The sequence below is a fragment of the Lycorma delicatula genome, chromosome 7, assembly GCF_047948215.1.
Source record: "Lycorma delicatula isolate Av1 chromosome 7, ASM4794821v1, whole genome shotgun sequence".
Lineage (NCBI taxonomy): Eukaryota > Metazoa > Arthropoda > Insecta > Hemiptera > Fulgoridae > Lycorma > Lycorma delicatula.
Window position 1 is genome coordinate 95940930 of NC_134461.1, and position 15650 is coordinate 95956579.

Below are 15650 nucleotides of genomic sequence, written 5' to 3' on the forward strand. Positions count from 1 at the left end.
AAAATGCCGTCAATAGAAAGATACAGTCATCAGCAAGTAAGGAATCCTTGAGTGGAGTATCTAGAGGTCGTGGACATAAAAATAATGTAGAACGATTGAATTCCTTAGATATAAAACCTCCAAGAAGACCTACAGTACAGCTGAATGTGTTAATGCAGGGTGATTGTATAAAACAGAATGATGACGCCGCAGCTATATCATCATCATCATCATCTACTGTTTGTCAGAATATTCAAAATGTCAGTGATAGTTTGTCTTCATTATTGTTAAAGACTGATAAAGAAAATAATGATGTAAACAATGAAATTACTGTAGATATTAATGGCAAAGAGAATAATTTAAATACAAATTTAAATCCCGATGCTAAAGAATTTGTTCCATATTCGTTGAAACAGGATGACCAGCAGATTACTCCTAGGAAATCTGAAATTGAAATAATAGATCCAAATACAGGAGAACATGTTACACTTACAGATTTGATGTCACGAGATGATGCTATTTATGGTACAGATGAATTCAGTGACGATAGTGAATTTCAAGTTGATAAATTGATAGAAGAGGTGTCATATACAGCACTTTTAACTGATAATTCTGAGGGTCATGATGTTAGGTATAAGCAAGAAGTTTCTGATGTTTTAAGTAGTGTTGAAAATCTCTTAACACATAATCCTGGCCTCTTTTCCAGTATTATATCTGCATTAAACAGAATATTTTACCGTTGGGCAGGTTTCAGTAATACTTTGGAGGTGGTTGCTAGTAAAATATTATGTCAGTCGATATCAACAAATACATTTACATATTTTGGTGCAAAAATTTGTACTGCATTGGATAAAATAACAGTAACTACTGGTCGTTGTCCACCGTTTAGAAGTTTCATTTTAGATGAATGTGAATCTGTATTTGAAATTTTACAAGATTCACTGATAAACAATAAGCAGAAAGCATATAATATTATCATGTTTTTTGCCGAATTATACATACAGCTTGAAGTTAAAGGTCAAAGGATTCAGTCATTAGGTGCAGGTTTAATCAGCAGTCTTAATTATTTATTAGATGATCCAAATACAATGAATATCTGTTGTTTGTGTAAAATATTAAAATTAAGCGGATGGGCACTGAGTGAAGATCAGTATGAATGTGTTAAACCATTGGTAGATAAATTAATTGAATTAAAAAGTATGGGTGGACATGATAGTCAGACATTTAATATGATGAATGGCGTTATTAATTTAGCTTCGTCATCTTGGGGTCGCAGTGCAAGTAGTAATAATAACAATAACAGCATGACAGCTACTCCTGGGATCGTTTCATCACATCATGGATCTAATCTATTCAGTAATTACAGTCATACATATGATAAAGATTTTGGTAAAGTATATGGGCCAGACGGAGCAGTTTTAACAGAAGAAGAAAATCAGTTTTTAAATGACAGTTGTAAGCTACAGATGGAATATGATGATCAAGAAGAATATAATGGTATTGATTTTGAAGATGGTGGTGTAAGTGATGATATGGATGAAGAAGCTTGCGAAGCTTACGAAGAATTTTTGTCAATGGTTCCAAATTCTAATCATATTTTAAATGATATTAAAAAATAAATATGTGGCTTTTAGTTAGATTTTTTCCTCAAAATACAGTTTAATGAATGTATCATTATGAACAATTACTTATTAGTTAGGTCATATTAAATGTACATTCTTCTTGTATACTTCTGTAGGAGCATGAATTAAGTATTTTTATCATCTTATGTTTGGTCATAATAGACTACGCATTCTTCTCTTGGTGGTCATTTTTATTTATTTTATTATTTATTGTTGTAATTAAATAATGATAATAAACTAATATTTTTTAAACCTTATTTTTTTTAGCTATCTTTTGTTATTTTATTTATGGTAGAACCCTGATTTTATTTATTGAAGCTATAACAAATTTAATTACAATATTTTTATAAAACACATGTGGTTTTATTATTTTATACAATTAAAATTTTTTTTTTTTTTATTAAAAAATATATGAACATGCACAATATGTATTTTTTACAAAGATATACATAGTGAAAAATATCAGGGTTCTACATAAATTATTAACATTTGACTGAACAATTTTAAAAATGAATTTATGACAAATTTTTCTTCTAATTTTTTTATTTTTTATTTATGCAAGTAGAATTAGAAGTTAATAGTTATGAAAAATTGGTGTTGACAAACTATGTACTTCCAACACATGTTCTCTAAAAATTAAATTTATTGTAAAATTTCTATAATTCATTTATGTTAACAAAATGGGGAACATGACAAATTGTGAAATTCTTGAATGTATTGAATAAATGTGCACTATAACTGTAAGTATAGTAAACTTAGAAAAAGAATGCAAATGTAATCAAATTATGATTTTACTGAAAAATAAAGTTAGTGTGTAATTATTTTATTGTAATATATTAGTAGATCAGTGTGTTACATGATTTTTTTTTCAACTGAAGATCACAACATACAAATAGCTACTGTAAGAAAATTTAAATATGTTGCAGAATATATGAAACTAAAAATATAAGAACACTAACTTTAGCACGATTGTATAAAAGCTTGTATAAAAGTACTGCTATATATATTATCATCATTGTCGTCGTCATCATCTGCTCATTGTCAGAATATGCAAAATATCAATAACATTTTCTTTATTATCAATTAAGACTGACAAATTACATGAACAATGAAATTACTCTTAATATTAACAGCAAAGGGAATAATTTAAATCCTCGTGCTAAAGATTTGTTCTAGATTCAGTGAAACATGATTATAATAAAAATACTTTTTTTTCTGTAATTTATCAGTTATATTTTTTGAGAGTAATTTTCTTTTGTATTAAAGAGACTTAGTGGCAAGCAGACTAATATGTTTTAATTTGTTGTAAATTGGTTACTTCATCTTCTTTTGCTGTTACCGTTCTTATATTTTGTGAGAAATTTCTTTTCTTTAACATTTTACAGTCAAAATTTACAGTTTTCCCTTAAGAGTGTGTCATCATTTCATTTATTCTGTTGACTTTGTTTTCTTTTCATATGTATGTGCAAGCATGGTTAAAAAAATGATTTATACATGTTGAAATGGGTGATGAGTTATGAAAGGTGAGATATATATATATAATTATTATTAGTTTTGTTAACATGATCATACTGATATAGGATGATTAAAAAAAGGTCAGTGAAGATAGATGTAAAAATGGTTTTATTCTTTGTCTATTTGCAATTTTCTTATAAGAAAAAACTTCTCTACTAGTTAAAATATTGAACATGATTTGCTTTACACATTTTGTACATAATCTTTTAACAGTATAAAAAAAAGGATTTTTCCTCCCAAAATGGTGGCCATTTAATATTTAAATGCCAGATTTCTTAAAAGTGAACTAATTAAAAAAAAGTAATTACAAAGTCTCATGCTAAAAAATTTGTTTGTTATTTATTGAAAACATGACCAGCATATTGTTGCACGTAGCTTAACTCTAGAAGATACAAGTTGAGCTAGTTATCCAAATACAGGAGAACCTGTTACAGTTACATATTTCATGTCATGAGATGATGATATTTATCGTACAGATTAATCATTATCTAACTTCACACTTGACAAAATTTCATAATTTTTACTTTTCATATATTACCTAAAAAGTCACATGCAAAATGTGTTAACAAATTTGGATTCAATGTCATGTTTAGAAGGTGAGTTAATTATTTTTCCGGAAAAATTATATAGACTGAGACTAAAAACAAAGGCTTTTATATCTGTGTTTGCTGAACAGTTGTACTTCAGTTTGATATGTCGAATCATTAATTGAAGTTTGGTTTAAGTTTTTGTAAACACTCTTGCGAGTGTGATTTTGTAATAGTAGTGCTAAATCACTAGTTAGCAGTGACTTCAGTAAAGTCACTACTTGTCACTGGTTTCTATGGCAGTTCATTTATTGTATTTAAGGTGATATTGGTTTATTGACTTTACTCTTGCCACCACCTCATTTGATCGCCCTAAAGCATAAGACCAAGTGTCTGTGCTACAAAGGACTACTGTGCCTCAAATGGTTTATGCCACCAGTTTCTTGATGACTAGCTCCTGGAGCTAACCTAATAGTATGAATGGTATAAGCATGGTACAATACACCACCACTTGCTTTTGTGTCCAGCCAATTCACTTGTCATATAGTAAACTAAATGGGTAGGTGAACCCCTCTATACTATAATATATGACTAGGTGCAACTTTGAAATTTAGATCCGGTGCATTAGGCCAATCAAATTAGATTTTTATGTGTCAAAATTAACTTCCGTTAGGCAAGACGTAAAAATAGGAAAAAAATTTGTATAATTGAATGAACTATTTTTCCACTCTCTCAATTTTTTTACATAATTTTCAAAATGGTGTCCATAGTTGGTGAAAAACATTTTTTTTTCGTTTTATAGAAAAACTAGAAGTGTTACAAAAAAAAGTAAACAAAAATTGTAGAACGTTTTGAAACAAAAATTTTATCCCTGCCCAGTGTCAGTTGATCTGCAAATAAATTAGTTATTGCAAAAAAAAGTGCTAAATAATGTTTTCTTCAATTATTAATGTATTTAAAAAGAAAAAAGGTTTTGGACGAAATTTCCTGAATAATGTAGTCATTGGTGAGAAGAATAAGTACCTTTTTTGACTTTAGCAAAATATTCAATAATTTTTATAAAAATCTGAGTTTTTTGAAAAAAATACGTTTTCTTAAAGCTCGAATAACTTAATACTGTAATGCACCTACATGGCCCATCTGGGGTTTAAAATTTTCTTTATGAATTGTACTAACCTGTGCAAATAGTGCGCTTCGTGCAAATACGCGAAAAATCGACCAAAACATCGACTTCGATAGCTGCCAATTTTCTACGAATTTAAAAAAAATCCTTGTATGACTTAACGGAGCCAAGATAGTTTTTTTTTCAAAAAATTTATACGACCTCATTTGTCAATATTAAGGTCTGAAATTTGTACACGTTGTACTCAATACTTGTACTTAAATATAAAAATTTTATTCCGCAGCGATCAATTTAGTTTTCTTCACTGTAAGCTAAATTATATTGGACCCCGTAAAATACTTATTCCATTCAGCACGTTCATGCGTGTGGTGGGTGGAGTGAGACTTCGACTCATTGGTTGCACTTAGGGGCCCTACGTAATGAACTCTGTCTTACATTTTACATTTCAGAAGTTTAATAATTTAAACATAATTAATGATAAGTAGATTAATCATATTAATAATGATAAAAATAAAATTGGTTGGGTCAATAAATAAAAGAGAAATAGATCGAAAAAATGTTAAATTTATTAAAAATACATATATAAATACAAGAAACAGTGCAAGAGGTTTCCCTACCTCTTTGCAATTTCCACGGCAACCTGAACTTTCACCACTAAGTCGATTGGCAGAGCCTTTCCCAATACAGTGGTAGCATTGTAGGAGGTTGTTTTAAAAACACCTAGTGCATACTATCAAGGCTACTTAAATTTAGAATAATATTTTATGCTGGGCACTCCTTAAATTTAGAATAATTGCTCTGTTCCTGTCCAACCTATGCGCCCAAATGGGCGCCGCATAAGTGGTCATACTCTCTTAAGTCACCTGTGTATACCATATACAATTGATGGCCTGACAGCCCTTAGTCCTTCCAAGCAATCCTCCTAAGCTTGTGCATGACAGAGACGGCATCCGCTGCTACTTGTTTAATATGGTTGCTAAACAGCAATTTTTCATCGAACAAAACACGTAGGTACTTATGAATCCTAATTTGGCTGATTACAGAGCCTTTATATTTAATGTGGTGGTTTGGACTCTGGTAAAAAAAATTTGAAGAGATAAATTAATTTGCTACTTAATACTCTCTACTCACTGCAGTCTTAAGATTGTGGTACCTCTCTCTTAAGGTATGTAAAATACTCAAGGTACAAAAGTTACTAGACTTTCCTTGTCAGAGAAAATAGTGTTTGTTATAAGGCATTCTCTGTGGTAAACAGAGTGAAGGTGTTTGGGGTGAATATCACCTATACTCCGTGGATTTTGCTTGCTAATATGCATCAATGCCCATGAGAATTTCATTCCTCATTTCCTCCTGTAAGTCTGGTATGGGATGCTTATTGATAATGGTTGTTATTTTCAAGAGTGACTTTTGATAGATGTTAGATCACCTACAACTTATATGGTGGCATTTAATATATGTACAATGTTATCCAATTTAATTTTTCACTCTTTTTAACTCTAGTAAAAGTTATTGGTATTATCCATGAGTGGTTAAAAAAGATGGTTTCCTGCTAAAGGTAAATCTAATTTTAATAATAAACCTCCCATAAAATTGTTTTTTAGATAGAGTTCAGTAGTAAATTGAAAAAGTTTAAGTAATTAATATTGTATTGATACAATAAATAGTGTGTTGAGTACTTTGGAGAAACTGCAGATTGTTTTTACTAGGCTGATTATGTAGACCTATCAGTCACTTTGTTTTTTGATTTAATTCTTTCATAAATTCATTAGTGGAACTAACCCTAATTTTTTGTATTTTTCGAGTCTGGTTTATTAGTACTCACTCACCTTATTCATACATATATATATATATTAAGTGAAAAAATGCAGAATAAACATTTTATTAATGATTTAACATCTGTTTTGATAATAATAATCTTTAAAAAATTCCTTAGATTCCTACTCTCACTAATTTAACAAAAAAAAAATCTTACCAGTAGCAAAGATATTTATTTATGAAGGAAATGATTAAATTAAATTACTGTTACCAACATAAAAAGGTGGACTAACATTTATGTATAAGTAAACTTAAAAAACTTCCTGCTTGTAATTTTATTGAACTGTTGCAAAGAACCATTTTATTTAATATTGCGATACTTGTAGGTTAACTCTTTTGGGTCTTTTTATGATTAATAAACTATAACCTTTGAAGCTTGTGTATGAAAATATGGAATGTAAATTTTTATAGCATATTAAAAATACTATGCCGAATGTTACAGTAAGTAGATTTTTACACTTATTTAAATGATTGCTTGAAATTTTTTAATGTGTATTGTTTCTACTTTCCTCTTGCCTTAACCAGTGACTTGGTGATAAATTTGTATTTTATATTTGATGAGGAAGAAAAGTCAGTTTTTTATTTTTATTAATATGTAACTCATAATAGGTAGATTTTAGTATATTATTGTATTAAATTATTGAATAAATAATATATGTATAACCTTAAAAATTCTTCACTATCTGTGGGTGATGATTGTTTGCCTGTATGATGATGGAGGTGATTGGGTATATTAAGGCTATAAGCTACTTTTTTATGAGAAAAACTGAAGGCAAATGACAAAACAATTTGTAAAATCTGCAGAAAAATAGAGGCAAGGTTTGATTATGAATTATTCTTTTCTTTTTTTTAATAGCCCTATCATTAGTTTACTAAAGAAAATGAATCATTTGCCCAGTTTTATTTAAAATGTTAATTTTGTTAAATAAAATAGTATTGTAATAGTGTTATTTATGTTTTCTTAACTTAAGGTATTGGATGAGGTTGTGATAAAATTTATATATATGTATTCTTGGTTGTTATGCTGGTGAAATATTGCACCTGTTTTTATCTCAGGTTATTGTTGAGTTTGAAACCATCTCTTCTTTTTGTGTTCGTACTGCAAGGAATTAACCTTGCACACTCGCATTGGTAAATTTGAGATGATCTTTTAGTATTTTTTCTACACTCACAATACTTAAAGTTTTTGTTGAATAAGTTGTCTACTTTGGACTCATGAGCACAATATGAAAATTTTATTTAAATTGAATCTCCATCTTATATGATTAAAAAAAAAATGATTTTCTAGCTTTCTTTTTCTGTCAGAGAATTACATTTATTGTAATATTGGAGGTGTGGGTATAAAAACATTTTGTATCATTTTCAATTTGCAATCGATTAAATTATGCGTGTAAAAATGTCTTATATCATTTTCAATCTGCACATAACTGATTCTTAAAAATATGTGTCATGAATTTTCAGTCCTTGAACTGTTTCTTGTGCATAATTTTTCAGTTTTTATATTTTGTTTACAAATAATTATTTTTATTTATAAACTACTTGATTGTCAATATCCACAGTCATCATAGTTGTGTATTTTATTCAATTTTCATTTTATTTAAATACTGTGGACTTGACCTAGCACTTAATTTTTTTTGATGGTAAGATATGGTTGATGATGGCTATGATAAAATATTGATAATAAATGAAGTGTTTAAATATTAAATAATTGATTTGCTTATAATATCTGTTTTAATTAACCTTTATAGTGTTTTAACTTTATTAAATTTTCATCATATAAAAACTATTGCAATAATTATTTGATTAAAAGAAAGATTTAATTACTACAATTTTTGTTTGGCCTACATAATCAAACCATGTGTATAATGCATTTACCATATTAAGGGGTGCATTAATTTGTTGCTGTGAACTGTCTGCTTTGTTCCTTCAATGGTTCTGATGCATACAAAGCATCTAATGTACCATTGGCTCTAGTCAGAGTTTCTATCTTTTAAAGTATCTTTTAAAGTCTTTTAATCTTTTAAAGTCTGAGGAGCTTATGAACATGAGGTACTTCTTATTCTTGAAGATGACCAGTTGGGTTACCTAGAATCATTACAGTTGAGGCATCTAATGTACATATTATGTATGAGGTGTTCACAACCATAGTGGGCCAAATTCACTTTCAGAAATTTCCCAGAAACTCAGATTAAAGTTTTCTGTAAAAAAATAATTTCTTGTAATTACAGTTATTTTATTATGTTTATCGTAAATCATATATTTGTACTTAAATATATATTTAATATATATATATATTAATATATATATAATATTTTTACTAAGATTAAAAAAAATACACAAAATCTTTTGTAGAAAATAAAAATATTTAATTATAATTAAGCATAATTTCATCATTATCAACTTCTATATCCTCTTCATTAGACTGGTGGTTCATTCTAGTTCCTATTTCTACTGGAAGATTTTTATAGTAGGATTGATAAACTGGAGATTGGACAAAAGATCCACTCACATCCCTTTTGTATTCAAACTCACCCTGCAACAACTTGAATACAGAGGCTGTTGAATAACATTTCCTAAAAAAAAAAGCCTCTCTAGCCATTTTTTTAAATTTATTTTATGGAAAGGTATATTCTCATAGAATGTTTTTTGCAAAACAAACTAAATGGAGAATTTCTGACAGCTCTTATCCATCTTATTTTTAACCAATTTAATTCTTCATTATTTGTATCTTTTTTTTATTGTAATGGACTCAATTTTGATTTAGTTGAAAGGAATTGGTTATGTTTAATTTCGTACTTTAAAATGTGGCTGCTTTCTTTTAGCATTTTTTATAAGATTAATCCAATCATCAAGGGTGAAAATATGCTCCCATAGTCGCAGGTATGTCTGTACTGGTGTTTCAAATGCAAATTAAATTTGGTGGTAAAACATTAAATTTTTTCTTTAGTGGAACTTTATTTCCTGAAACAGATTTTTCCATGTACATTTTACAATTTGAGAGATCTGGGTGTAGCTATTTTCTTTCAGGATTATCCTTCCTGGAATAGTGACTTTGTAAGGACGGGAAAGACCTGATACTGTTGAAGGATATAAGTCGTGTCCAGCTTGTTCGCTGAGTATGTCTTCCTCAGAAGTCTGTCACCCCAAAAACTTTCTCTTTCCTCAAGCATCTATAAAGTCAACCCCTTGCTTATTTGCAAAATACTAAATATATATTTCTTGCACAACACATTACTTTCACTTAATGTAAAATTGTAATTAAAACAGATTTTTTTGTCCCTTCTCCATTTTAGCAGCGAGATGTTGCTGAGTTTTTTTTTACTTTATGTAGGCCTTAGAGGTAAACATTCTGTTAGGAATAATTGCCTAATGTCAAAGAAGATTAAAAAAATATCTTATCAGCAATATTGCCTATCTTGTCAGAGGAGTGTTTCTTACACTAAAATCAAAATTTAACAGGAAAGTCTTAGCAGATTACATTACTTATATATACATTATTATTTGTGGTATTTTTTATAGCTGTTACCTCTGTTTCTAAGGTGCATATAGTATTTTTTGTCCAGTTACTTTCATTTCTCACCCTCTTCTTTTCCCTCTCAGGTTCGTAGGTTTGTGGAACCTTCTCCCTCAAGTTCACTATTACTGGGACCTGCTCTCCGGTTCAGTATTATTGTTACCTTCCCTTTTCGCTTCAGTATTACTGTGGTCTTTCTGTATTAATCAAAACAGCGTCACTTTTATTATTTTCTGAAATAAACGAAAACCCCTCTATTAATGGTATATCTTATTAAATAGAAAATAAACAACTGATCAAGTCACCTACCCACACTTAATTCCCAAGAAAAAAATTACAAGAATGTTAGAGTATGGTTACTAATGGTATTGACACACCAAACCAAACCTAAAAACAATGTTGTGTAACTCATAAGAACCTACACATTTTATTTTAACATTACTGTACTATATTATGAAGAATAATAGACTAGATCTTAAATCCAGAATAAAAAAATAATGAAAAATGAGGTAGCCTCAGTTTTTCATTTTCATTTTTTTGGAAAAGCTTAAACTGCTCTCAAACAATCCTGCTGAATTTTTGAGATTGATTAATCTTACAATTTAGTAATTTATCTACTTTATAGTAACTTTTGAACTGTTACTCAAAATCAGTTTAAATTAGTGTATATTTACAGTTAAAGTAATATTGTTACTTTGAGGTATACTACAATTTCTTAATGTAAAAATTAGTATAAAAAAATAATGGGAAAACATTATTTACCAGAATAGATTTCATCCGATTGTTTAGAAAAAAAATCAGGAACATATTTCTTTTCTAGTTCTAAAAATAAAAAGTTACTTTTTATTTGGTTTGTTATGGCTGGGAATAAAACTAACATTTATCTGTATTAGGAAGCAATAATATAAATATTTTTTTTAAATGGACTTTGTTCACTCTGGTTCTGAATACCACATATTATTACTTAGTTTTTATGAGTTATTTATAATACATTGGATAAGTGGTAAAACAACTGTTATCTAATCATAATCCTTATTTAACATTCACTCCTTGTTAATTTATCCTTAATCTAATTTGACTATATGTTTTTTAAAAATCATCACTTCAGTACTCCCAATTGATGGATGACGACTATTTTGTGATTATTCAGCAGTCATTAACCTGTTTTATATAAGTTTGATGTATCCATCAGTTTAAATTGTTTGAAAAGTGCTATACATATTTAAAAGTAATGGATTTTTATGAATTTTAAGTGTGATTTTTATTCAGGTAATATTTTCAACATTTATTTACAAAACAATTGTGAAGTTGAAGAAAAATTTTAATTGGGGTATTATTAAATTTTACTTTCTTTAATAACACGCATAATGAATTTTTGTGAGGTTGTCACTGTGTTATCATTAGAAATATCATATAAAATTTAGGCTGTGTTGAAATATTTTCAGTGTTGTGAGATAGTGGCTGGGATTTTTGCCTACTTGTATTCAGGTAATTTTAAATCATCTCAAATTTACCTCTTTGTGTAGTCAGTTGTATGTACATTTTTTTAAAAATTTATTACATTAATATTGTAACTTTTTCATCCATAATAACATGTTATGATAATGATACTTTATGATCTTTTGTCTGTAAATTTTAATTTTATAATTGCAGCATAATATTAATTATTATGCACGGTATTTAACAATCATTTGATTTAGATGTTAATACAAATGTTAGTTTATTAATAAAATTAAAAAGAAATTAGTGAATCTGGGTAAAACAAGAATGAGTGGATTCAGATCATTTATGTATTTATTAATACTTAAAACAACTGATTTATGCCCAATTACAGTTGCTGGATGAGGTAGATTAATTTTGTAGCACATGAAAAATGTCAAGCTAACAAGGATTCAAATCCAGAACCATCACTCTGCCATAGAGATTGGCTATTGTCGGTATAATGAGAGCACTTAATTTATTTAACTTTCATCACATAATGTTTTACCCTTGTTACAGGACATATCAATTTATGTGCTGGCTAGTCTTCATGTACAGTATACAGTGATAATCATTAAACTCATGTGTTATAGATCTGTTTTTAAATGATTTTTTTAATATTAAAAGAAATGACAATTTTTTATATTTAGTTAAAGAATTTTATAATTACAAACTTCAACTGATTTATTTATCTCTGTTTATATTTTCCTGTTTAAATATGTAACTAAATGAAGATTTTTGTAGTGTCAATGGCATTGCAGAATGCAAATGAGAGTGAGTGAGAACCATAAAAAAATGTGTTTTGAATATATGCCACCATTTTTTTATATGTTCTATTTTTTAAATTCAGAAGCCAACATTAAGTGCAAAACAAAAAATTGCCCTTTGCCATTCCAGTTCTTCCGGCAAATGGAATAAAATAATAAAATATAAATGCACATACTAAATATGTGCCATAAATTTCATTAAGAACAGATAGAGGAAAAAGAATTCCTATATTTGCTCAATTATTACAGTTGTTGAAAGCGTTTAAATAAAAGTTTTTGATTACTTTCATTACATAATCTGTTCACCATAAGATAATAATCATTTTGTGCTATTAAGTTTTGAAAATAGTCACAGATGGTGATGTGCAGAAGCATTATTTTATCTTATTTTTCTTCAGCTCTACACACCTATTCCAAGAAACTTTAGTTAACTCTTATTCTCTTCGAAAAATGGACTAGGAATAATACCCAATTTATTTGTTGTAATTCCTTATTCAGTAAGAGTTCTGTGTGGTACATAGGATTTTTTTTTATACAGTGAGTCATCTTATGTTAAGTTCTGTTCAGTATTTGTAAAAAATACGATTTATAATATGTAGATATCATATCACAATGTAATTTTTATAAAAAGGTGGTAGAAAGATTTGAGTAAGTTAATGTCAAGCAATATGTTTATTATTATGGCTTATTTCATTTAATCATTTTTAATTTTTTCATTAATTTGCCTACTCATTTGCATTTTAACCAGTATGTATGAAAATATTTTTTAGTGTAAATAGAATTTATGTTAACATAAAATATCTAATTTCTATTAACTTGGGTGTATTATATACATATGTGTGTGTGTATTTAGTTTAATAGTGCAATTTGTTTATTTTACTATTACTACTTATTTTAAATTTATATTTCTTTTGTTATAATTATAATAATAATTATTTATGATTTGGTTTTTAATGTAAATAATTTGATGTTATATTTTATATTATTTTTATTTTCAGTAAAAATAAACATTTATTTATTTATTTATCAACAGTGTTCATGTCTGTTTTTTTTAATATTAAATAACCCATTTATTCTTTAATTATTTTATTATTTTTTTTTTAGTACCCCTGTTTTGTATATATAATAGTGTAAAAAATTATTTGGTTTATATCAGGTAATTTTCTAAAACTGTATATATAAATTAAAAACATTAAACGTAATATTACAGAAAAAAGTTTGTTTAAAGAGGGTAAGAAAGTAAAAGTAAAAACCATTTTTTGGTGTGTTGAGTGGTTTGTCAATCAAATAAGCGAAAGAACTATATAACTTGTTAATTGCATTTGAGTGATGTTGAAGATTCAATCATATCTAATCTTACTGAATTTTTAGATAGTTAAAATTCATAGCTGAAATAAACGAACAAAATTAAGTTTATCTTTAATTTTTGGTTAATCATATAAAAAAAAAAAAAATTAGTAATGGATGATTGTAAAATTTGGTGATATTTGCTTGTAAACCTTATAATTTATAGTTTGACATTGAAAATCTTCTGAAGTATTATAAATATTTTTAATTTAAAACTTAACACACAATTACTCTTTATTTTTTTCATTTGATCACTGTTAGACTATTACTTTATTATTTTTTCAAGTGAGAATTAATACATTAATTACGAGAAGTTTGTAATTTAAAAATTATTTTAAAATAACACAACTTAAATTTTAATTTATTTTACGAATAACTGATTATTTAGTTACAAAATATTTTGTTTCTAATATTGTGTTTTATATTTAATAAACATTATTTTTATAAAATTACTATAAATATTGAATGAATTTACTAAATTAACCATGTAATATTTATAATTGAATAGTCAATTTGCTAATTGTAGCAAATTAATTTTTTCAAATGTATGGAATTTTAGATTAAAAAAAATGTTTAATTTTTGCTTGGCTCTGTGGATTTTACTTTTCATTAAAGGTTTTTTTTTTATACTGTCATTGCTATTTTAAATTCCCTCCTACATGTTAAATTTCATTCTATGGGTACATGTAATACAGAAACTTTGCCAAATGGCTGTTTTGTTAATGTAAACTATAATTTAACCAAATCATAAAATTAAGTTTAAATTTGTTATCATTGTAAAATGGGGATTTGGTTTGTTGAATTTATGAACATTTATATGTTTTTTGTAATGTGACCCGTATTATTATTACATATTTTTTCATATGTATAACCTTGGATAAGAAAAAAATGCAAGCCTAATTTTTGTAAAATTGCTGACATTCTTGACAATCTGAAAAAAAAGATATGCAGTTTATTCATGTTAGTGTAAAACATACCTTGCAGACCTTATATTGTGTGCAGATCTTTTTGCTTATTGTAATTTATTTAATAATTTTCCTTTTTCCATAATTGTTGGTCTGATGAATGGTTCGATGCTATTCTCCATTCCTTTTTTTTGCATTATTCTTTTAGTCTTGGATAATATTATCCTATCTCCTCAGTTGTCTTGTTTCATGTATTTATAATCTTTATCAATATCTACAATCTTTACTTTCTCCAATCTTACAAAGTTCATCTCTTTACAAGGTTTTCTGAATTTTTCTTTTCTGTTTGTTTAAAGGCTATATTATTTCAAATTTCAACTCTTTTAATTTTTAAAAACTTCCTGTAACACCCCACTTCAAAGGCTTATATTCCTTTTTTTTTGTTTTTATTACAGTCCTTGTTTCACTCTTCCAAAGAGTTATGCTCTACGTAAATATTTTTATAAATTTCTTTCAAATTCTTAGTCAACATTTGATTGTATAGATTTCTTTTTGCTTGCACCAGTCTGCATTATTTTGTCCATTATTATAATTTTATTTATTAACTAGAAAGATTCTGTAACTTCTGATAAATCATGTTCAAATTAATTCCTCTTTATTCTCTTTTCAATTACATTTCATTAACTTTATTTTACTTTTATACATATTGTATATGTATTGGTGTGGTGTTGAATCATATAATTCAATGCAATAAAAAATGTTCAGTGATAAATACCATTGATGAAGTGAAAGTGCCAGCTCTGTAATTTATGGCAAGCAGCAGTTTGTTGAAGTTAAGGTGGATTTGGCTGTTGGTAGTTTATCCTTACTTTACGCTCCAATCTTGTTATTGTCTTTAAAATAAGAAATTTTTTATATTTCATAATAGCTGACACTGTTATTAGCATCTGTACAAATATTATTACTTTTTAAGTTTAATTTTAATAATTGTTTACAGTGAAAAGTTGTATAAAAGTGCAAATAATTTTTGAAAACTGTCAGCATTAATATTGTTGTG

The 15650-nt window shown here is 27.4% G+C and overlaps 2 protein-coding genes across 2 annotated transcripts in view; both read left to right on the plus strand.

Moving 5' to 3' along the window:
• LOC142327632 (uncharacterized) overlaps positions 1-13371 on the plus strand; it is a 43467-nt gene extending 30096 nt beyond the window's left edge. Inside the window, exon 4 of the mRNA XM_075370840.1 lies at positions 1-13371. Coding sequence (XP_075226955.1) covers positions 1-1598 — 1598 coding nt within the window. The 3' untranslated portion in view covers positions 1599-13371.
• Positions 12324-15650, plus strand: part of LOC142328346 (tubulin-folding cofactor B-like) — a 23735-nt gene continuing 20408 nt past the window's right edge. Inside the window, exon 1 of the mRNA XM_075372053.1 lies at positions 12324-12348. Within this exon, the coding sequence (XP_075228168.1) occupies positions 12324-12348 (25 nt within the window). The remainder of the gene's footprint in view (positions 12349-15650) is intronic.